Source organism: Bos indicus x Bos taurus, chromosome 1, assembly GCF_003369695.1.
Source record: "Bos indicus x Bos taurus breed Angus x Brahman F1 hybrid chromosome 1, Bos_hybrid_MaternalHap_v2.0, whole genome shotgun sequence".
NCBI classification, from domain to species: domain Eukaryota; kingdom Metazoa; phylum Chordata; class Mammalia; order Artiodactyla; family Bovidae; genus Bos; species Bos indicus x Bos taurus.
This window is the reverse complement of record NC_040076.1, coordinates 143,906,473-143,930,184: the sequence shown is the minus strand read 5'-3', so window position 1 is coordinate 143,930,184 and position 23,712 is coordinate 143,906,473. Positions and strand designations below refer to the sequence as shown.

At 50.8% G+C, this 23,712-nt stretch overlaps 4 protein-coding genes across 4 annotated transcripts in view; all 4 read left to right on the top strand.

Moving 5' to 3' along the window:
• Positions 1–1,615: 1,615 nt before the first annotated feature.
• TSPEAR (thrombospondin type laminin G domain and EAR repeats) overlaps positions 1,616–23,712 on the top strand; it is a 111,509-nt gene continuing 89,412 nt past the window's right edge. Inside the window, exon 1 of the mRNA XM_027547524.1 lies at positions 1,616–1,835. Coding sequence (XP_027403325.1) covers positions 1,683–1,835 — 153 coding nt within the window. The 5' untranslated portion in view covers positions 1,616–1,682. The remainder of the gene's footprint in view (positions 1,836–23,712) is intronic.
• LOC113895843 (keratin-associated protein 10-8-like) lies at positions 8,518–9,442 on the top strand. Its single transcript, XM_027547563.1, has one exon. It carries the CDS (start codon positions 8,555–8,557, stop codon positions 9,194–9,196), a length of 642 nt encoding a protein of 213 aa, XP_027403364.1. The 5' UTR covers positions 8,518–8,554; the 3' UTR covers positions 9,197–9,442.
• On the top strand, positions 17,313–18,047 carry LOC113897380 (keratin-associated protein 10-3-like). Its single transcript, XM_027550078.1, has 3 exons — positions 17,313–17,587; positions 17,633–17,769; positions 17,851–18,047. The coding sequence occupies exons 1-3, from the start codon at positions 17,313–17,315 to the stop codon at positions 18,045–18,047; spliced, it is 609 nt and encodes a 202-aa protein (XP_027405879.1).
• On the top strand, positions 21,351–22,088 carry LOC113897374 (keratin-associated protein 10-11-like). The gene has a single exon (XM_027550064.1). It carries the CDS (start codon positions 21,351–21,353, stop codon positions 22,086–22,088), a length of 738 nt encoding a protein of 245 aa, XP_027405865.1.

The following is a 23,712-nucleotide window of genomic DNA, read 5'->3' as shown; positions in this document are numbered from 1 at the left end:
CCCAGGCTTGATGGCCCTTAACTCTGAAACTTGTTGAGCACTGGGGGTGGGACAGTGTGGTCTGGTTTTAAGAGTCCAAGTTCCTTGCTTATTGAGGCCACCCAGTTTCCCTGTTAGTAAGAATTTCCTGCCTTCTGGGTAGAATCCCTCTGTTCTCTGGACCTCGCCCCTCGCCCCACCCACCCTGGTCTGCTCTGGTCCCTCTCACCGCTGACCTTCCACGTTTTGTGCTCTGACTTTGAGTGGCTGTCACCCACAATGCAGGAGACCCCGGTTCAATTCCTGGGTCGGGAAGGCCTGCTGGAGAAGGGATAGGCTACCCACTCCAATATTCTTGGGCTTCCCTTGTGGATCAGCTGGTAAAGAATCTGCCTGCAATGCGGGAGACCTGGATTTGATCCCTGGGTTGGGAAGATCCCCTGGAGAAGGGAAAGGCTACTCACTCCAGTATTCTGGCCTGGAGAATTCCATGGACTGTATAGTCCATGGGGTTCCAAAGAGGCAGACACAATTGAGCGACTTTCACTTCACTTCACTCCTCTCTTCTCTGGACTCAGTGTTTTTCCTCTGAACTGGTTTGGAGAGACCTTTTCCTTCCTAAATCCCCTTAATTTAATGGAGAAAACATGCTCCTTGTCTTCTGCTTCATCTACCCTGTTTGTGACACCCCGCCCCTGGGAGCTTCCACAAAGCCCCCTCTGGTCACCCTCTGGGGCTGTGCAGAGGGCAGGGGCAGCCTTGGGGCGGGTGGGGCTGGGCCTGAGTGTGGTGGGAGTGCACTGGGGGCGTCCTTTCCTCTTATGGCCGCAGCCCTGCTGACTTGCTGACCCATCCCCGTAGTGCCCTGACCGCTAGCTCCATGTCAGGCTCAGGCCTCCTAGCAGAACCGCCAGGCCCCGAGGGAGACAGCTCTGGGGAGGGCTTTTCATTCTCATGGGCCTGTGTCTTATCCCAGCCATGACCTGACACATGGCAGCCAAGTCTGGAAGGGTCCAAGGGGCAGCCGTGGGCTCTGCCCCGAGCCAGTCCTTCCCTCCCACTGTGGGGCCAGGGGGTGGTGGGGTTGACACGACCCCCACTGCTAGTCACAGGTGCTCACCCGGCTCCCCACTGTCCTTTCCTACCATCTGGCCTTGGGTATATTTTGTCTGATGACCTTGAACTTCAGAACAGGAGCCCGCCTGCTCCTCTACAGCGTGTGGAGGAGGCAGTGCCCAGGCCGGGGTGAGTCCAGGTCTTGTCAGGTGCCCGCTCTTCAGCAGCACAGGTAACCTCACAGACGGCTCTGCAGGGCACGGATGTGGTCCCTGCCGCATCCAGACCCGGATGCTTCCCACGTGGGAGCCTGTCTCCTGGGCACCTGGGGCTAGGCGGGGACTTCCTTGACCTCCAGCTGACCTCCAGCAGGGCCAGCACAGCGCCTGGCAGTCGGAGGACAGGGTGGAGCTGTGGGGAGGAGAGGTCACAGCAGACTCACTGGGTTGTAAGCTCTCCGTGCCTCTGTCTGCTCACTGGTTAGAGGGAAGTTGTGACACTCAGCTTGCAGGGCTCTTGTGATGATGCTGCAGTCACACCCGGGCACCCTGTAACCCACCTATGATTTCCTTGACACAGACCTGCGGCCCCTGGATGTGCTGGCAGAGGCAGTCCCTCCCGATGGCTCTGCAGTTGGGGTCACGGTGATGCAAGTCCAAGGTGCACGAGGACTCCAGCTCTCAGCCGCCACGCCCCGTGCCCTGAGCTTCCCTGCCTCGAGGATTTTCTTCAGATGTGATCTCTTCCCGGAGGAATTTTCCATCGTTGTGACCTTGAAAGTCCCCAGCCTCCCCCCTAAGGTCAGTGACTCCTCCTGCTCTACCTGTAGAATGACCCCATGCCTTTGCATGTTCCCAATGCCAGAGTGTGCAGAGTGTTCTTGCCTGGAGAATCCCAGGGACGGCGGGCCTGGTGGGCTGCCATCTATGGGGTCCATAGAGTCGGACACGACTGAAGGACTTAGAGCAATGCCAGAGTGTGCAGAGGGCATGACTGGCCCATCAAGAGGTCAAGAACGGCTGGCCTTGGTAGGTATTGAGGTGCCCATTGCTGTGAGTGTGCAGGCAGAGCCCGTGTGACTGTCACCAAGGGTCCGTATAGCAACTGTAACTTTCTGGTGTCCTGAGCTGTCAAAGGCGAGAGATGATGCCACAGTTTTTAGTTTGATATCCTTTGGCAGGAAATGTGAACAGAATAACAAAACATACCCTTCTGGGGTCTGCTTACCTGAGATTTGCAGTCCCATCCACCCCAGATCCAGCTAACATCCCCACCCTCTCCTGCCAGGACAGGAGCGCTCTGGAAGTTTCCGCAGGGTCCAGGAGAGAGGCACTTGCTAGGCATGCGACCCATCCCTCACGTTCCAAGTCAGGATTCTCCATCTTCTCATAGCAGTATCCGTGCGGGCTCAGTCGTATCCAACTCTTTATGACCCCATGGACTGTAGCCCACCAGGCTCCTCTGTCTATGGGATTTTCCAGGGAAGAATACTGGAGTGGGTTGCCATTTCCTCCTCCAGGAGATCTTCCCCACCTAGGGATTGAACCCACGTCTCCTGTGTCTCCTGCATTGGCAGGTGGACGCTTTACCACTGAGCCACCTGGAAAGCCCCATCCTTCCATAACCGAGACTCTTGCTGTGAACTCTGTCAACTGTGAGTCCATCCTGATACTCCCTAGGGACTTCTGCTCGCGCATCCTCTCTGCTTTCATTCCATGAAATCTACCTGCAAACCCATCTGCTGAGTTTTCAGCTCCAGCCATTGCGTTTTCAGTACTGTAATTTCCATTGTCTTCTGTTTTATGTAATTCCAGTTCTCAGGTAAAAGTCTTTGTCATGTCAGCTACTTTCTTGAACAAGATCCAACCCACGGGTCTCCCAGAAAATTGACTCCATCTCTTTATTTCCTGTGATTCTCAATAACTTTTTAAAAATAGGTTTGTAGAGCTGTGATTCAGATATCTGAGGTGCACGTGTCTGGGGCATTGGGTGCAGTCAACCTCCAAGTGCAACCCTCACCACAGCCTGTTGTAGCTCATGCCTGTGACTTGAGGGCTTCAGAAGGAAGCCCTTAGCCCATTGGCTCCCACCCTTCACCCCACACTCCCCACCCCCAGCCCTAGGCAGCAACCCATTGACTTCACATTATCTTTGGGTTTGCCTGGACATTTCATAGCATGGGAATCGTATAATATATGGTCTTTGTAACTGGCTTATGTAGTGTGTATTCAAGGTTCACCCATACTGTAGTATGTATCAGTGCTTCATCCCTTTTTGTGGCCATGCCATAGATTACTGTGAGGATATACCACATTTTGATCGCCCCATCTGTCATTGATGGACATTTGGCTTATTGCTGTCTTCTGGGTATTACGAATAATGCTACTATAAACATTCATGTATAAACATTTTTGTAGGGGCGTGGATTTTCATCTCTCTTGGGTATATACTTAGGAGTGGAGTTGATGGCTCTTACATCAATGGGTTAACATTTTAGAAACTGCCAGACTGTCTCACAAAGTCGCTGCACCATCTGACATCCCCACCAGCACTGGATGAAGCCTGCAGTTTCTCCACATCCTCCCCAACCCTTGTTGTTATCTGACTTCGTTATTCTAGTGACCTTTGTGGGCACGAAGCAGTATCTCACTGTGGCTTTGATTTCATTCCCCTGATGGGTAGCGATGGTGTGTGTTTTTACATGTGCATACTGGCCACTTATGCCTCTTCTTTGGAGGAATGTCTATTCAAGTCCTCTGCCTAGTTTTTGATTGGATTATTTGCCTTTTAAATTGTTGTGTTATGAGAGTTCTTTATATAAGAACTCTAGATATAAGTTCCTTGTGCTATATAGGATTTTCAAATATTTTCTCCCATTCTATGGACTGTATTTTCCCTTTCTTGATGGTCTCCTTTGAAGTACAAAATGTTTTAATTTTGAAGAAGTCGTATTTACCTTTTTTTTTGCTTGCTTCTACTTTTAAAGCCATATCTTAGAATCCAATGCCAAATCTGAGGACATGAAGATTTATCCCAAAGTTTTCTCTAATAGCTTTATAGAATTAGCTTTTTTAAAAAAACTTAAAAAAAATTTTTTTTCGGTTGTGCTGTCTTCGTTGCTGACACAGAGGCACACAATTATGTATTGATTAGTTGATGAAAATGAGACCGGAGGCTCACAGGAACCAAAATCTTTCTTTCCCCAGAAGCAAAGGTCCAGTGTTTGTGGTAACTTTCTCAAACATAATAATGAGCATTAACTGTGGTTGGCTTTATACCTGCTATTTCACTTTTTTGTTCCTTATTTCACGTCTTTTCATAATTGAGTTCCTCTTTGGGCTTCCCAGGTGGCTCAGTGGTAAAGAATCTGCCTGTCGCTGCAGGAGAGGCAGGTGCAGTCCCTTGGTCAGGAAGATCCCCTGGAGAAGGAAATGGCAACCCACTCCAGTATTCTTGTCTGGAAAATCCCATGGACAGAGGAGCCTGGTGGTCTACAGTCCATGGGGTTGCAAAAGAGTTGGATGCAACTTTGTGACTAAACAACAGCAACAAAAAATCCTCCTTTACTGTTTTTCTTTTAGTAAATATTTTCCAATATAGGGTTCTTTTAATGATTTTTACCCTATTTTTAAAATTTTCCCTTAGTGTTTGCTCTAGGGCCTACCATATATTTATTTAAGTTATCAGAATCAACTTCTGATTTATACTGACTCAATTCCAGCGATGTATGAAAACATTGCTCCATTTTATATGTAACTCTAGTCCTTCCTATATTTTCTGTGGTCTTGCTGTTAAAATATTACACCTTACATGTTAAAATCAAATGATATGTGGTTATAATTACTACTTATTATACTTTTATGATTTTTTAAGAAGCTTAGAGAAGAAAGAAAAGCAATATATATTTAAAGCTTGTTCTATGCTCGGAGAAGGCAATGGCACCCCACTCCAGTACTCTTGCCTAGAAAATCCCAGGAACCGAGGAGCCTGGAAGGCTGCAGTCCATGGGGTTGCTAAGAGTCGGGCAAGACAGAGCGACTTCACTTTCACTTTTCACTTTCATGCATTGGAGAAAGAAATGGCAACCCACTCCAGTGTTCTTGCCTGGAGAATCCCAGGGATGGGGGAGCCTGGTGGGCTGCCATCTATGGGGTCGCACAGAGTCGGGCACGACTGAAGCGACTTAGCAGCAGCAGCAGCATGCTAACCTTTTTATTGTTTCTGGTTCTCTTCACTTCTTCCTGTGGATCTGAGTCATCATCTGCTGTTATTTCCTTTGCCCAGTATAGCTGTGCTCCCACGTACTGCCTTTCTGCTGATGTTGTCAAATATATTACATGTCTATGAAGTGTATGCCCAACAATACATTACATACATATTGTTTTATACAATGCTTTATACATATATTATTTTAAATTGTGTTAAATCAATTAAGAGAAGGAATTAAAAAAGTGAATTTGTATTTTTTTTGTAATTACATAGTTACCTTTACTGCTGTTCTTTGTTTTTTCCTGTGGATTAGAATTTCTGTCTGGTTACTGGCTTTTTAGTATTTTATAAGATGAATCAACTAATAACAAATTCTATTTTTATCTGGGAATATATTTTTCCTCCATGTATTAAAAATGCCTTGTTGTATATAGGATTATTGATTGACAGCTTATCAGTTCAGTTCAGTTGCTCAGTCGTGTCCGACTCTTTGCGACCCCATGAATCCCAGCACGCCAGGCCTCCCTGTCCATCACCAATTCCCGGAGTTCACTCAAACTCATGTCCATAAAGTCAGTGATGCCATCCAGCCATCTCATCCTCTGTCGTCCCCTTCTCCTCCTGCCCCCAATCCCTCCCAGCATCAGAGTCTTTTCCAATGAGTCAACTCTTCACATGAGGTGGCCAAAGTATTGGAGTTTCAGCTTCAGCATCAGTCCTTCCAATGAACACCCAGGACTTATCTCCTTTAGAATGGACTGGTTGGATCTCCTGCAGTCCAAGGGACTCTGAAGAGTCTTCTCCAACACCACAGTTCAAAAGCATCAATTTTTCGGCGCTCAGCCTTCTTCATAGTCCAACTCTCACATCCATACATGACGACTGGAAAAACCATAGCCTTGACTAGACGAACCTTTGTTGACAAAGTAATGTTTCTGCTTTTGAATATGCTATCTAGGTTGGTCATAAGTTTCCTTCCAAGGAGTAAGCGTCTTTTTATTTTATGGCTGCAGTTACCATCTGCAGTGATTTTGGAGCCCCCAAAAATAAAGTCTGACACTGTTTCCACTGTTTCCCCATCTACTTCCCATGAAGTGATGGGACCAGATGCCATGATCTTTGTTTTCTGAATGTTGAGATTTAAGCCAACTTTTTCACTCTCCTCTTTCACTTTCATCAAGGGGCTCTTTAGCTCCTCTTCACTTTCTGCCATAACGGTGGTGTCATCTGCATATCTGAGGTTATTGATATTTCTCCCAGCAATCTTGATTCCAGCTTGTGCTTCTTCCAGCCCAGTGTTTCTCATGATGTACTCTGCATAAAAGTTAAATAAGCAGGGTGACAATATACAGGCTTGCCGTACTCCTTTTCCTATTTCGAACCAGTCTGTTGTTCCATGTCCAGTTCTAGCTGTTGCTTCCTGACCTGCATACAGGTTTCTCAAGAGGCAGGTCAGGTGGTCTGGTATTCCCATCTCTTTCAGAGTTTTCCAGTTTATTGTGATCCACACAGTGAAAGGCTTTGGCATAGTCAATAAACAGAAATAGATGCTTTTCTGAAACTCTCTTGCTTTTTTTGTGATCCAGCGGATGTTAGCAATTTGATCTCTGGTTCCTCTGCCTTTTCTAAAACCAGCTTGAACATCTGGAAGTTCACGGTTCACATATTGTTGAAGCCGGGCTTGGAGAATTTTGAGCATTACTTTACTAGCGTGTGAGATGAGTGCAATTGTGCAGTAGTTTGAGCATTCTTTGGCATTGCCTTTCTTAGGGATTGGAATGAAAACTAACAGTTTATACTTTGAGAATACCTGGTCCCATTGATTCTCGTCTCAGTTGTTTCCGATGGAAAGTCAGCTGTAAGTCTTACTGGGATTCCCTTGTGAGTGACTCAGCATTTTTCTCCTTCTGCTTTTGAGATTTTCTCTAAGCTTTTGACTTTCAATGTATTTACTAGGATGTGTCTGTTTGTGACTCTTACTTGTGTGTCTTATTTGGAATTTCTTCAACCTCCTGGATGTGTAGATTAAAGTTGTTCCATACATTTATACAGTTTTAACATATTATTTCTTTAAGGTAATATTTCTCCATTGTTATCTGACTGCCATGCAGTCCTCCAGGAGAGTCCTCAGCGCCACCCATCAGAGGTCAGTGAAGGCTGGAACTCGAAAGCCCACTTGTCCCTGACGAGTCCTCTATGGAATCTGGGGGCTACCTGCAGACAAGGGCATCACCAAGGTCCTGCCCTTGCCCCTTCAGAGACTTGGAAGAATACAATGGCTGAAAAATGAGGACACACAGGGTCGTGGCCAGATGCCATTGTGCTTGCTAGGCCACAGCTGTGAACGGAGTACTGGAGACACAGTGTCCAGGTGTCCATGCACAAGGCTCACAGACAACCAGGCCCTCCTACTGACGTTCACTGTGACAGACTCCAGGACCTCAACCTGGTGAATGCCTACTGGTGGAAGGGGTCCTTGAGGGAGGAGATGTTGTTCTAATCAGCACCCAGGGCTGCAGGAGCCCCTGACATTGTCTGGACTGTGAGGAGAGGAGGAAGGTGTGAACATTAAGACTCTTTTGTGCAGCTTCTATAAAGGCTCAGGTGCAATGCAGCAAAAGGCAATTGCTCCAGTGGTCATTCTCTCTGGGCTAGCCTGCGTCTGCATCCGAGCCCTTCTCTGTGAGCCAGTCTCTGCCCCAGGAGGACACAGCCCCTCACATCTGACCCAGGGTTCACTCCTAGTAGACACAGGTCCCCTCACCTTCCATGATAACCAGCAGTATCAGCTCACAAAGTACAGCCTGCTCTGTCAGCTCACACCCTGCAGCCATGCCAGTGGGGCGTGGCCAGACGTGTCCACTCCTGAACACACCTCCCTTCTCTCAAAGCCCTGATTCTGGGGTTGGCTCTCGTCCCTTCCTTGGGACTAGAAGTTTTGTTTATAAGAGCAGCTGTTGTCCCCACTGGCACAGAGGGCCTTTGTTATCAGAAAGGTACCTGACTGCTACTGTCCTTGCAAAGGCATCAAAAGCTTTGCTATTATCTTGCCTCTGGAGACAAACATGGGCAGGATATCCCTGCCTCCACTCAGGAGCCTCACCAGCCAAAAGTATTTACAGACAGTGACCAGTGCTGCCAAAACAGAGCATGATACTAAACAAAAACAAGGAAGGAAAGACTTCATCAAGCTGTTGCCAGAACAACACACAGCACAGAGGAGAGGTATAAAGCTGGGCAGCTCTGGGAACTCACACACATACTCACTCACACTCACATCCTGACCCTCCTCCAGACCCACAAGCCCACAATGGCTTTCTCCACCCTGTCTGACTGTTCCAGTGACTTGACCTACAACAGCCGGGTCTGCCTGCCTGGGTCATATGACTCCTGCCCTGGGTCCTCCTGGCAGGTGGACGACTGTCCAGAGAGCTGCTGTGAGCCCCCCTGCTGTGCCCCCAGCTGCTGTGCTCCAGCCCCCCGCCTGACCCTCCTCTGTGCCCCAGTGAGCTGCGAGTGCAGCCCCTGCTGCCAGCCAGCCTGCAGCAGCTCCTGCCCAGCCTTGTGCTGCCAGCAGTCTAGCTGCCAGTCCGCCTGTTGCACCTCCTCCCCCTGCCAGCAGGCCTGCTGTGAGCCCGTCTGCTGCAGGCCTGTCAGCTGTACACCTGTCTGCTGCACACCTGTCTGCTGCAGGCCCGTGTGCTGTGAGTCCTCCCCCTGCTCAGCCTCCTTGTGCTGCCAGCCCAACCCCTGCTCCTTGGTCAGTTGCAGACCTTCTTCCTCCCTGTCCCTCCTCTGCCGTCCTGTGTGCCGCCCCGCCTGCTGTGTGCCCACCTCCTCCTGCCAGCCCAGCTGCTGCCGCCCAGCCTCCTGTGTGTCCCTGCTCTGCCGGCCCGCGTGCTCCCGCCCTGCTTGCTGCATCCCAACCTCGGCCCCAGAGCCGTGTTGCTGACCTGGCACATTGCCAACTCCTTCCAGGGCCAACGCTGGCTTTCATATGAAATTTCTGTGGCCTAGAGCCAAGTCTGGGGTCTCCTTCTGCCCCTGAATTTCCTGTCAGCAGCGTGGGCTGGCTCCTGGTTCGCTCCAGGCCCTGAGTGTCAGCCAGCATGCGGCTCTCCATCCTTGATGGTCATGGATTTTGTCCTGACCTAGGTGAGGGGTCTGCCTATTAACAAATAAAGTCATTGTCATGCCCCCTCTGTGCCTTGAGTGCATATCTCTTCAAACTCTGGGAAAGACCTTTGTTGTAGAGAGTGGTCCGGGCTGGTTTAGAAACCTGGCCTTGAGTTGTATCCAGGACTGTAATATCATCAGGCACGGCTAACCACGCCCTGCTACTCTCTGCCAGGGTGTCCTGAGGCCATAGTTCGACTGCAGCCTCCAGTCCAGAGTATCCTGCTCACCTGTAGACCCCTGCATGAAGTGAGTGATGGGTGGCAGTGGGGCATATGTTCAGGCCCCAAGCTTGCACACTGGGAACATGGGGCTTCCCTAGGGACAAAGGAGACATTGTTTAGTAAACATCTGCCTTGAATATGTAAAGCTTACTCCAGAAACAGCTTCAGACAGGCTGGTGCCAGCCGTCCCCATGTGCCCTGGACAGGAGTGTGAGTGCTTCCCTCTGTGTGGGAAGGTCTGGATGGTGAGAGCCACATGCAGTGATGTTGGGAGCCTGTGTGAGTCAAGGTTCTCCAGAGAAAGAACCAATAAGACATGTGCACATATACAGAGATTGATGTTGAGGAGCTAGCTCACACAGTTTGGAGGCGGGCAAGACCCAAATCTGCAGGGTAAGCTTCCAGGGAAGAATTGGTGTTGCAGCTACAGATGACCAGCTGGTAGAATCTCTTCTCCTTGGGGGGGCCTCAGTCTGTTCTCAAGGTCTTCAACTCTTGGGTGTAGCCCACAACATTTTGTAAGGCAATCTGTTTTACTCCGAGTCCACTGATTTCAGTATTGATCTCACATAAGAAGCAACTGTGTCATGACATCCAGACATGTTTACCCAAATAACTGGGCAACGTGGCCTGGTCAGTTGACACTTGAAACTATCCATCACAGGGACCGACAGCCAAAGGCGATGGGCTATTTGGAAATGGCAGGTGCTCACTGAGTGATGCCCTCAGGAATTCAAGTATTAAGGCAGCTATCCCTTTTGGAAAATGTGGGGAGGACGGACATACCTGGCCCTTTGGGACAGAGCTGAGTAGGCAGACATCTGTAGGGAAGTGTGAAGGGCCTTGGCTGGGGGCCTAAAATGAAATTGTGCCTATTATAATATGCATGCATGTGTGCTGAGTTGCCTCAAGTGTGTCTGAGTTCTGTGACCTAATTGGCTGTAAGCTGCCCGACTCTTCTGTCCATGAGCTTCTCCAGGCAAGAGTCAGCAGTGGGCCTCTGTGCCCTCCTCCAGGGCTCCTCCTGACCCAGGGGTCAAATCTGTGCCTGCTGCAGTTCTTGCTGGCAGGTAATTCCTTCACTGCTGAGCCACAGGGGAAGCCCAGCTGTTATAATAGCCACATTCAAAGTGAAAAAAGACAGGTAGAGTGTATTTAATTACATTTTATTAAACCCAATACATGCAAAATGTTTAAAGACATGGGAATAGCAGACCACACTACCTGTCTCCTGAGAAACCTGAATGTGGGTCAAGAAGCAACGATTAGAACTAGATATATAACTGTGGACTGGTTCCAAATTGGAAAGGAGTATCAAGGCTGTATATTTTCACGCTGCTTATTTAGCTTATATGCAGAGTACATCATGCAAAATGCCAGGCGGGATGAAGTACAAGCTGGAATCAAGATGACTAGGAGAAATATCAACAAGCTTAGTGATGCAGATGATACCACCCTTATGGCAGAAAGTGAAGAGAAACTAAAGAGCCTCTTGATGAAGGAAAGAGGAGAGTGAAAAATCTGACATGAAACTCAGCATTCAAAAAACTAAGATCATAGCATCTGGTCCCATCATTTCATGGGAAATAGATGGGGAAACAATGGAAACAGTGTCGGACTTTATTTTTGGGGCCTCCAAAAAAACTGCAGATGGCTGTGATTTCATGACTGCCACCATGAAATTAAAAGATGCTTGCTCCTTAGAAGAAAGGCTATGACCAACCTAGACAGCATATTAAGAAGCAGAGACATTACTTTGCCAACAGAGGTTTGTCTAGTCAAAGCTGTCGTTTTTCCAGTAGTCATGTACGTATGTGAGAGTTGGACTATAAAGAAGGCTGAGCACTAAAGAATTGGTGCTTTTGATCTATGGTGTTGGAGAAGACTCTTGAGAGTCCCTTGGACAGCAAGGACATCAAGCCTGAACATTCATTGGAAGGACTGATGCTAAAGCTGAAGCTCCAATACTGTGGCCACCTGATGCGAAGAGCTGGCTCATTAGACAAGACTCTAATGTTGGGAAAGACTGATGGCAAAAAGAGAAGGGGGTGGCAGAGGGTGAGATGCTTAGATAGCATCATCGACTCAGTGGGTATGAATTTGAACAAACTCTGGGAGATAGTGGAGGACAGAGGAACCTGGCATGCTGCAGTCCATAGGGTCACAAAGAATTGGACTTCACTTAGTGACTGATCAGCAACAACAATCCAAAAGCTTAGCATTTCAATACAACTGATATTAATGAAGTATCAGAACCTCACCAGGGTCACTGCCTGGGAAGGATCAGACTGTGTGTACCAACAGAACCCATCTCTCTGGCCATTTAGAATTTGCTTCCTTTTCTTCTCACCTCAGTTCAGTTCAGTCACTCAGTCGTATCCAACTTTTTGCTGCCCCATGAATCACAGCACGCCAGGCCTCCCTGTTCATCACCAACTCTAGGAGTTCACTCAAACTCATGTCCATTGAGTCGGTGATGCCATCCAGCCCTCTCATTCTCTGTTGTCCCCTTCTCCTCCTGCCCCCAATCCCTCCAGGCATCAGGGTCTTTTCCAATGAGTCAACTCCTCACATGAGGTGGCCAAAGTATTGGAGTTTCAGCTTCAGCATCAGTCCTGCCAATGGACACCCAGGACTGATCTCCTTTAGGATGGACTGGTTGGATCTCCTTGCAGTCCAAGGGACTCTCAAGGGTCTTCTCCAACACCACAGATCAAAAGCATCAATTCTTTGGCGCTCAGCTTTCTTCACAGCAATGGCATCCCACTCCAGTACTCTTGCCTGGAAAATCCCATGAATGGAGGAGCCTAGTAGGCTGCAGTCCATGGGGTCGCTAAGAGTCAGACACGACTGAGCGACTTCACTTTCACTTTTCACTTTCATGGGTTGGAGAAGGAAATGGCAACCCACTCCAGTGTTCTTGCCTGGAGAATCCCAGGGATGGGGGAGCCTGGTGGGCTGCCGTCTATGGGGTCGCACAGAGTCGGACACGACTGAAGTGACTTAGCAGCAGCAGTAACTTCTCCCCTGGAAGGAAATGGCAACCCACTCCAGTATCCTTACCTGGAGAATCCCATGGACAGAGGAGCCTGATAGGCTATAGTCCATGGGGTCGCAAAGAGTCAGACACAACTGAGTGACTTTTTACTTTACTTTACTTTTCTTCACACTCCAACTGTCACATCCATAGATGACCACTGGAAAAACCATAGCCTTGACTAGACGGACCTTTGTTGGCAAAGTAATATCTCTGCTTTTCAATATACTATCTAGGTTGGTCATAACTTTCCTTCCAAGGAGTAAGCGTCTTTTATTCTTCTCACCTACACCTGCCCAATTCCCCATGTGCTCCTGTATGTTTCATCCTTGGCCATTTGTCTTCTTTCTTCCTGGTTTATGGTCTTAAGATTTTTTTCATCTGGACCATTTTTAAAGTCCTTATTGAATTTGTTGCCACATTGCTTCTTTTCTGTGTTTCGGTTTTTCTGGCTGAGGGGCGTGTGGGATCTTGGCCTCCTGACCAGGGACTGAACTCATACCCCATGCAGTGGAAGGCGGATCCTAAACCACTGGACCTCCAGGGGAGTCCCATCGTTTGTCTTGTTTCTTTAAGTGTTTCTCCAAGAGGGAATCATGAATAGAGTGTTTTCCAAGCTCTTGCTTATGTGAAAATACACTGCTGTTCTCTTTACTTGAGAAAGATATAAGGGGCTTCCCAAGTGGCACTACTGGTAAAGACTTGGCCTGCTAATGTAGGAGAAAGATGTAATAATTTGAAAAAAGGAAAAATGAGCTTTAGTCCACAGTGTTCCCCCAGAAGCTCTGTGTCTTTCACTGTTTGGTCGGAGAGGTCCGGGGTCTGCCTGGTAATAGTTCATTTCCGGACCAGACTGTCGGCCGTTTCTTCCTGCCTGGAGATGGAGCTGCCCTTCATTCAGTTCATTTAAAAACTGCCAATTTGGAAAACTCAGCAGTGGCCACAGGACTGGAAAATGTTAGTTTACATTCCAATCCCTAAGAAAGGCAATGCCAAAGAATACTCAAACTACCACACAACTGCACTCATCTCACACGCTAGCAAAATAATGCTCAAAATTCTCCAAGCCAGGCTTCAACAGTACATGAACTGTGAACTACCAGAGTTCAAGCTGGTTTTAGAAATGGCAAAGGAACCAGAGATCAAATTACCAACATCTGATGGATCATCAAAAAAGCAAGAGAGTTCCAGAGAAGCATCTATTTCTACTTTACTGACTATGCCAAAGCCTTTGACTGTGTGGATCACAATAAACTGTGGAAAATTCTGAAAGAGATGGGAATACCACACCACCTGACCTGTCTCTTGAGAAATCTGTATGCAGGTCAGGAAGCAACAGTTAGGACTAGACATGGAACAACAGACTGGTTCCAAATAGGGAAAAAAAATGCATCAAGGCTCTATATTGTTACCATGCTTATTTAACTTACATGCAGAGTACATCATGAGAAATACTGGGCTGGCTAAGCACAAGCTGGAATCAAGATTGCTGGGAGAAATATCAATAACCTCAGATATGCAGATGACACCACCCGTATGGCAGAAACTGAAGAAGAACTAAGGAGCCTCTTGATGAAAGATAAAGAGGAGAGTGAAAAGGTTGGCTTAAGCTCAACATTCAGAAAACAAAGATCATGGCATCTGGTCCCATCACTTCATGGCAAATAGATGGAGAAACAGTGGAAACAGTGGCAGACTTGATTTTTTAAGGAGCTCCAAAATCACTGCAGATGGTGACTGCAGCCATTAAATAAAAAGACGCTTATTCCTTACAAGAAAAGTTATGACCAACCTAGAAAGCATATTGAAAAACAGAGACGTTACTTTGCCAACACAGGTCTGTCTGGTCTATGGTTTTTCCAGTAGTTGTGTGTGGTTGTGAGAGTTGGACCATAAAGAAAGCTGAGCGCTGAAGAATTGATGTTTTTGAACTGTGGTGTTGGAGAAGACTCTTGAGAGTCCCTTGGACTGCAAGAGATCTAACCAGTCCATCTTAAAGGAAATAAGTCCTGAATGTTCATTGGAAGGACTGATGCTGAAGCTGAAACTCCAATCCTTTGGCCACCTGATGCGAAGAGCTGACTCATTTGAAAAGACCCTGATGGGGGAAAGATTGAAGGAAGGAGGAGAAGGGGATGACAGAGGATGAGGTGGTTTGATGGTATCACTGACTCAATGGACGTGAGTTTGAGTAAACTCCAGGAGTTGGTGATGGACAGGGAGGCCTGACGTGCTACAGTCCATGGGTCATAGTCAGACATGACTGAGTGACTGAACTGAACTGAATGTATGTTTATGGTGGGCTCTAAAAATCCAGTGCTCTTGAATTCATGAGACTCTTCCAGTCCAAACACATACAGCTTGGTGGGCTCAGCTCAGAGTGGTTCGTGTTCAGTCCTGTCTACTGTTCTGTCCTAGCTCTTCCTTCTTCCTTGTTAGCAACTGAGCGATCACGTTTGGTGTCAGCGAAACACATGGTCTGTTTATTACATTTTCTCTCATCATATTTGGGGATTTATGCTTTACATCTTTTGGGCTTCCCTTGTGGCTGGCTGGTAAAGAATCTGCCTGCAATGTGGGAGACCTGGGTTTGATGACTGGGTTGGGAAGATCCCCTGGAGAAGGGAAAGGCTACCTATTCCAGTGTTCTGGCCTGGAGAATTCCTTGGACTGTATAGTCTATGGGGTCACAAAAAGTCAGACATGACTGAGCAAATTTCACTACACTCTGTTGGAATAAGTAGCACCTTACTCTAGTATTCCTGCCTGGAGAATCCCATGGACAGAGGAACCTGGCAGGCTACAGTCCATGGGGTCACAAAGAGTCAGACACGACTGAGCCCCTGAGCAAGACTGCATACTTTACCTCTGTGGATTGGAGGAAGTAGCAGTGTTTGTGCTGGAAACCACAGAGTTGATTTTCTGTGGTGTTAATTTTGCTGCTTCCCGCCTCTGTTGTAAATTTTCAGCTCAGCTGCCTGGTGCTAAGCTTCCCTGGACACGTGCTTCCTTCTGCGAGTAGCACTGAAGTTGGCCTGGGGGAAGGCCTGGCTAAGAGCCTCGATCCTATACACAGACGGCTGGCTTCTAGTCCCAGTCCTGAGACTTTGGGCTGTGTGACCTGGACATGGTTGCTTAACTTCTCTGTGCCTGGGCTTCCTCACCTACTTACAGAAACTTCCTTGCTCAGTGGATGTGAAATCAAGTGACTTGGCAGGTGTAGAGCATTCAGCTCACCACCTGGCCTAGAACAGGTGCTCAGACAGTGTCATCTGACCCCACAGCCATGGTCAGGGCCACCGTGATGACCACTGCCTAGATGTCACTGTCTTCCCCAGAGTCAGCCCTTGCTGACTTGCTGTTCCAGGCTCCCTGGGACCACATCTCCTTGTATCCACAAGGAAAACCAACTCTTGCCTGAGCTTTACTTCTGGGTGTTGCCTCGGGTCCTCAAGTCTCCGCTGCTCACATGCGGTTCTCCAGGAGGAGACCCTCCCTCTCTCTGGGTCTTTCAGGACATTCCCCTTGAGGAAGGCAGGCCAGGGGGGAAGCTTGCTCAGCTGAGAAGTGTGTGGTGCACAGGGTGTGCTGTGAGCAGTTGGGTCTGGGTGAAATGTTGATGCACGCGGCCCCTGACTCAGACACCTGTGAGCGCTGCTCCCTGAAATCTCCTAACAGACTCCACGTATGACCACGCTCCGTTAACACTCCTCTCAGGCACACTGGCTGGGCTGCAGGGGACTGGATGTCCCTGTCACCATGCTTCCTGCTGGCAGAGCAGCTGCTGGGGGTTAGTGCCAGGATCTCGCAGCCCCTGCTGAACACGACTCTCACCTGGTTGCACGGTCACATCCCCTGGACCACTTGCATTTTACAGATGTGCACATGTCACTTTACACCTAAGTTTAAAAATGCATAAAACTCAAAATATTATTAGAAGTACTGCACCTCAAACAGAGGAGAGCTGCGACATCTAAATTCACCAATTTAGAGATATGATCACCTCTAAACCTCACTCAGCATTGTTCCTGTTGTTCAGTCGCTCAGTCATGTCCCAATCTTCGTGGCCCCATGGACTACAGCAGAGCAGGCTTCCCTGTCGTTCACCATCTCCCAGAGCTTGCACAAACTCATGTCCATTAAGTCAACGATACTATGTAACCAGCTCGTCCTCTGTTGTCCCCTTCTCTTCCTGCTTTAATCTTGCCCAGCATCAGGGTCTTTTCTAATGAGTCAGCTCTTTGAAACAGTGGCCAAAGGATTGGAGCTTCAGTTTCATCATCAGTCCTTCCAATGAATATTCAGGGTTCATTTCATGTAGGATCTTACCTAGATATTTTCTATATCTTTTCTGGAGCCAAAGGAGAAATGGAAAAACATCCTGCAACATGGGATATTAACGCTCACAGGTTTAATGAGTGAAAACTATTGTGGAAACTATGCCAGCACTAATGAGGGCCTCCTTCAGCCAGCTGTTAACCTCAACAAGGAAGGGAGGGCCTGGGAGTCTCCTGTGGGGACAACACAAGCCAACGGCCAGGTATAAAAGCCCTGCATCCCCAAGCACCTTATACACACAGCTCATACACTCACACACACACAAACCCTCCTCCAGCCCCACCACCTCCACCATGGCAGCCTCCACCATGTCTGTCTGCTCCAGCGACCTGAGCTATGACTGTCCAGAGAGCTGCTGCGAGCCCCTCTGCTGTGCCCCCAGCTGCTGTGCCCCGGCCCCCCGCCTGACCCTCCTCTGTGCCCCAGTGAGCTGCGAGTCCAGCCCTTGCTGCCAGCCAGCCTGCAGCAGCTCCTGCCCAGCCTCCTGCTGCCAGCAATCTAGCTGCCAGCCCTCCTGCTGCACCACCTCCCCCTGCCAGCAGGCCTGCTGTGAGCCCGTCTGCTGCAGGCCTGTCTGCTGCAAACCCGTCTGCTGTACACCTGTCTGCTGCAGACCCGTCTGCTGCACACCTGTCTGCTGCAAACCCGTCTGCTGTACACCTGTCTGCTGCACACCTGTCTGCTGTGAGGCCTCCCCCTGTTCTACCTCCTCATGTTGCCAGCAGTCTAGCTGCCAGCCCTCCTGCTGCACCTCCTCCCCCTGCCAGCAGGCCTGCTGCGTGCCTGTCTGCTGCAGGCCCGTGTGCTGTGAGGCCTCCCCCTGCTCAGCCCCCTCGTCCTGCTGCAAACCCTCCACCTCTGTGTCCCTCCTCTGCCGCCCCGTGTGCCGCCCCGCCTGCTGTGTGCCCAAGTCCTCCTGTCAGCCCAGCTGCTGCCGCCCGGCCTCCTCCGTGTCCCTCCTCTGCAGGCCTGCGTGCTCCCGCCCGGCCTGCTGCATCCCAACCTTGGCCCTGGAGCCCTGCTGCTGAGCTGGCATGTCACCACAGAGCCAGCCGAGCTCAGGCTTCACCTGTGACTTGGTCCTCTGTCCTGACCTGGGCTGGGTGGTTTCCCTCACTCAGGACAGGGTCCCCGATGTGTCCACTGTCCTGACTGACTGACCTCTCACTCCTGCCCCAGGAACCCCGACTTCACGGCTCCCTGGGGCTTCTGCCTCCCAGGAGTCGCCTCTAGCTGCCTCTGGGTCACCTGCCCCCCTACCACTCCAGATCCTCTAGCTGGGTCACTTGGCCTCGACTTCCAACCAGTCAGTGCCCCATCAGGCACCTGGATAAATAAACTCACGTCATCATCTGATTGCTCCCTTCATGTGATCTCTGGTGGGTGGATGCAGGGGTGGAAGGAAGCACACGATTGTGACCTGACACTAGTCTCCTCCAGCCAAGAGCATTTCTGTTGGTAAGCGAGCGTGTTAGTCACCCAGTCATGTCTGACTCTCTGAGACCCCATAGACTGTAGCCCACCAGGTTCCTCTGTCCATGGAATTCTCCAGGCAAGAATACTGGAGTGGGTTGCTATTCCCTTCTCCAGGGGATCTTCCTGACTCAGGGGTCGAACCTGGATCTCCTACATTGCAGGCAGGTTCTTCACCGTCTGAGTCACCGGGGAAGCCCCGGCAGTAAGTGACTGAGACCCCAAAGGGCATTGGCCTGACCCCTCTGGACAGGGTCGCCAGGTGGGGCTCCTGCTTCTCCAGGAAGTCAGTGCCTGCTCAGGCCCTGTCCCGCAGCTGCTCCCCTGCAGACCTGTCATGGTCTGGGGGTTTCTCAGGCTCCCTGGACTGTTCCTGCCCACTTGAAACATATGGAACTGGCCCCTTGAGTCCGCTCCATGCGGGTGACCTAAGGACCCCGTGTGACACAACCTGTAGGTGGCTGGGGTCACCTTTTTGGTCAGCCAGGGGGTCTGCACTTTTAGCAGAAATGTGGTGGGCGGGGGGAGGGCTGCTCCAACCGTGTGGGGTGAGAGGGCCTGGATGACCTTCCCCCCCGACTGATCCAGAGAACTAACAAGGTCCAGACACAAGGAGGTTGAGATGCTGGACTTGAGGAGGACAGCACAGGCCCACCTGGGAGGGGAAAGAAACTGAGTGGGTCTCACAGCTGCCCAGCTCACCCCCTCGAGAATGTTTCCAGGACCCAGGCCAGAAACCCAGGTGGAGTGCCATGGATCCCTCAGTTTTAGAGCTGGTCTGCGAATTTGGGGCGTTGTGGGGCAGCTAGTGTCCGGGGTCAGGATGCCAGAGAGAAGAGAGCTGTTCTGAGGAACTCCCCTGTCCACGGAGGGCCTCCCTTAAGTGTCCCCTGAGAAATGATAAGCAAACAGGTGTGAGGCTGAGCCTGAGAAAACCCATAATGTTAGCTGGACTGATTGGCAGAGATGAGAGACAGCCTTAAATGGACCTGCCCCCACCAGCCTGTTGGAAATATTCGTAAGTCTCAGGACATGGGGTCACAAAGAGTCAGACACGACTGAGCCCCTGAGCAAGCATGCATACTTTACCTCTGTGGAGTGGAGGAACTAGCAGTGTTTGTCCTGAAAACCACAGAGTTGATTTTCTGTGGTGTTAATTTTGCTGCTTCCCGCCTCTGTTGTAAATTTTCAGCTCAGCTGCCTGGTGCTAAGCTTCCCTGGACACGTGCTTCCTTCTGCGAGTAGCACTGAAGTTGGCCTGGGGGAGGCCTGGCTAAGAGCCTCGATCCTATACACAGACGGCTGGCTTCCAGTCCCAGTCCTGAGACTTTGGGCTGTGTGACCTGGACATGGTTGCTTAACTTCTCTGTGCCTGGGCTTCCTCACCTACTTACAGAAACTTCCTTGCTGAGTGGATGTGAAATCAAGTGACTTGGCAGGTGTAGAGCATTCAGCTCACCACCTGGCCTAGAACAGGTGCTCAGACAGTGTCATCTGACCCCACAGCCATGGTCAGGGCCACCGTGATGACCACTGCCTAGATGTCACTGTCTTCCCCAGAGTCAGCCCTTGCTGACTTGCTGTTCCAGGCTCCCTGGGACCACATCTCCTTGTATCCACAAGGAAAACCAACTCTTGCCTGAGCTTTACTTCTGGGTGTTGCCTCGGGTCCTCGAGTCTCCGCTGCTCACACGCGGTTCTCCAGGAGGAGGCCCTCCCTCTCTCTGGGTCTTTCAGGACATTCCCCTTGAGGAAGGCAGGCCAGGGGGGCAGATTGCTCAGCTGAGAAGTGTGTGGTGCACAGGGTGTGCTGTGAGCAGTTGGGTCTGGGTGAAATGTTGATGCACGTGGCCCCTGACTCAGACACCTGTGAGCGCTGCTCCCCGAAATCTCCTAACAGACTCCACGTATGACCACGCTCCGTTAACGCTCGTCTCAGGCACACTGGCTGGGCTGCAGGGGACTGGATGTCCCTGTCACCATGCTTCCTGCCGGCAGAGCAGCTGCTGAGGGGGAGTGCCAGGATCTCCCAGCCCCTGCTGAACACGACTCTCACCTGGTTGCATGGTCACATCTCCTGGACCACTTGCATTTTACAGACGTGCACATGTGACTTTACACCTAAGTTTAAAAATGCGTAAAACTCAAAATATTATTAAAAGTACTGCACCTCAAACAGAGGAGAGCTCAACATCTAAATTCACCAATTTAGAAAGATGATCACCTCTAAACCTCACTCAGCATTGTTCCTGCTGTTCAGTCGCTCAGTCGTGTCCCACTCTTCGTGGCCCCATGGACTATACAGCACAGCAGGCTTCCCTGTCGTTCACCATCTCCCAGAGCTTGCACAAACTCATGTCCATTAAGTCAACGATACTATGTAACCAACTCGTCCTCTGTTGTCCCCTTCTCTTCCTGCTTTAATCTTGCCCAGCATCAGGGTCTTTTCTAATGAGTCAGCTCTTTGAAACAGTGGCCAAAGGATTGGAGCTTCAGCTTCAGCATCAGTCCTTCCAATGAATATTCAGGGTTCATTTCATGTAGGATCTTACCTAGATATTTTCTATATCTTTTCTGGAGCCAAACAAAGGAGAAATGGAAAAACATCCTGCAACATGGGACATTTACGCTCACAGGTTTAATGAGTGAAAACTATTGTGGAAACTATGCCAGCACTAATGAGGGGCTCCTGCCGCCAGCTCTCAACCCCAACAAGGAAGGGAGGGCCTGGGAGTCTCCTGTGGGGACAACACAAGCCAAGGAATAGGTATAAAAGCCCTGCATCCCCAAGCACCTCACACACACAGCTCATACACTCACACACACACAAACCCTCCTCCAGCCCCACCACCTCCACCATGGCAGCCTGCACCCTGTCTGTCTGCTCCAGCGACCTGAGCTATGACTGTCCAGAGAGCTGCTGCGAGCCCCCCTGCTGTGCCCTCAGCTGCTGTGCCCCAGCCCCCCGCCTGACCCTCCTCTGTGCCCCAGTGAGCTGCGAGTCCAGCCCTTGCTGCCAGCCAGCCTGCAGCAGCTCCTGCCCAGCCTCGTGCTGCCAGCAATCTAGCTGCCAGTCCTCCTGCTGCACCTCCTCCCCCTGCCAGCAGGCCTGCTGTGAGCCCGTCTGCTGCAGGCCCGTCTGCTGCACACCTGTCTGCTGCAGGCCCATCTGCGGCACACTTGTCTGCTGCAAGCCTGTCTGCTGCACACCTGTCTGCTGCAAGCCTGTCTGCTGTACACCCATCTGCTGCAGGCCAGTCTGCTGTGCGGCCTCCCCCTGTTCTACCTCCTCATGTTGCCAGCAGTCTAGCTGCCAGCCCTCCTGCTGCACCTCCTCCCCCTGCCAGCAGGCCTGCTGCGTGCCTGTCTGCTGCAGGCCCGTGTGCTGTGAGGCCTCCCCCTGCTTAGCCCCCTCGTGCTGCTGCAGACCCTCCACCTCTGTGTCCCTCCTCTGCCGCCCCGCCTGCTGTGTGCCCAAGTCCTCCTGCCAGCCCAGCTGCTGCCGCCCGGCCTCCTCTGTGTCCCTCCTCTGCAGGCCTGCATGCTCCCGCCCGGCCTGCTGCATCCCAACCTTGGCCCCGGAGGCCTGCTGCTGACCTGGCATGTGTCCCCAGAGCCAGCCGAGCTCAGGTTCCACCTGTGACTTGGTCTCTGTCCTGACCTGGGCTGGGTGGTTTCCCTCACTCAGGACAGGGTCCCCGATGTGTCCACTGTCCTGACTGACTGACCTCTCACTCCTGCCCCAGGAACCCCGACTTCACGGCTCCCTGGGGCTTCTGCCTCCCAGGAGTCGCCTCTAGCTGTCTCTGGGTCACCTGCCCCCCTACCCCTCCAGATCCTCTAGCTGGGTCACTTGGCCTCGATTTCCAACCAGTCAGTGCCCCATCAGGCACCTGGATAAATAAACTCACGTCATCACCTGATTGCTCCCTTCATGTGATCTCTGGTGGGTGGGTGCAGGGGTGGAAGGAAGCACACGATTGTGACCTGACACTAGTCTCCTCCAGCCAAAAGCGTTTCTGTTGGTAAACGAGTGTGTTAGTCACGCAGTTATGTCCGACTCTCTGAGACCCCATAGACTGTAGCCCACCAGGTTCCTCTGTCCATGGAATTCTCCAGGCAAGAATACTGGAGTGGGTTGCTATTCCCTTCTCCAGGGGATCTTCCTGACTCAGGGGTCGAACCTGGATCTCCTACGTTGCAGGCAGGTTCTTCACCGTCTGAGTCACCGGGAAAGCCCCGGCAGTAAGTGACTGAGACCCCAAAGGGCATTGGCCTGACCCTTCTGGACAGGGTCGCCAGGTGGGGCTCCTGCTTCTCCAGGAAGTCAGTGCCTGCTCAGGCCCTGGCCCGCAGCTGGTCCCCTGCAGACCTGTCATGGTCTAGGGGTTTCTCAGGCTCCCTGGACTGTTCCTGCCCCCTTGAAACATATGGAACTGGCCCCTTGAGTCCGCTCCATGCGGATGACCTAAGGACCCCGTGTGACACAACCTGTAGGTGGCTGGGGTCACCCCTTTTGGTCAGCCAGGGGGTCTGCACTTTTAGCAGAAATGTGGTGGGAGGGGGGAGGGCTGCTCCAACCGTGTGGGGTGAGAGGGGCTGGATGACCTTCCCCCCCCGACTGATCCAGAGAACTAACAAGGTCCGGACACAAGGAGGTTGAGATGCTGGACTTGAGGAGGACAGCACAGGCCCACCTGGGAGGGGAAAGAAACTGAGTGGGTCTCACAGCTGCCCAGCTCACCCCCTCGAGAATGATTCCAGCACCCAGGCCAGAAACCCAGGTGGAGTGCCATGGATCCCTCAGTTTTAGAGCTGGTCTGCAAATTGGGGGCGTTGTGGGGCAGCTAGTGTCCGGGGTCAGGATGCCAGAGAGAAGAGAGCTGTTCTGAGAAACTCCCCTGTCCACGGAAGGCCTCCCTTAAGTGTCCCCTGAGAAATGATAAGCAAACAGGTGTGAGGCTGAGCCTGGGAAAACCCATAAAGTTAGCTGGACTGATTGGCAGAGATGAGAGACAGCCTTAAATGGACCTGCCCCCACCAGCCTGTTGGAAATATTCATAAGTCTCAGGACATGGGTTGGCTCTTCCGAAGGATGTTGCCTCAACTCTGAGAGAAAATAATAGGAATGGAAGAGGAGAAATTAGCACAGACGCCCCCAGATATTAAAAGGAAATGCAATAAGCAATTAAGGTGATATGGACTCATTCTTTGAAGGCA

Excerpts from the sequence above, each read along its gene's own strand:
- LOC113895843 (XM_027547563.1), top strand. The coding sequence starts at position 8,555 with ATGGCTTTCTCCACCCTGTCTGACTGTTCCAGTGACTTGACCTACAAC.
- LOC113897380 (XM_027550078.1), top strand. The coding sequence starts at position 17,313 with ATGGCAGCCTCCACCATGTCTGTCTGCTCCAGCGACCTGAGCTATGAC. Across the intron at positions 17,588-17,632 it reads TGTGAGCCCGTCTGCTGCAG|ACCCGTCTGCTGCACACCTG; the intron begins GCCTGTCTGCTG and ends TGTCTGCTGCAG. Across the intron at positions 17,770-17,850 it reads CTGCCAGCCCTCCTGCTGCA|CCTCGTCCTGCTGCAAACCC; the intron begins CCTCCTCCCCCT and ends CCTGCTCAGCCC.
- LOC113897374 (XM_027550064.1), top strand. The coding sequence starts at position 21,351 with ATGGCAGCCTGCACCCTGTCTGTCTGCTCCAGCGACCTGAGCTATGAC.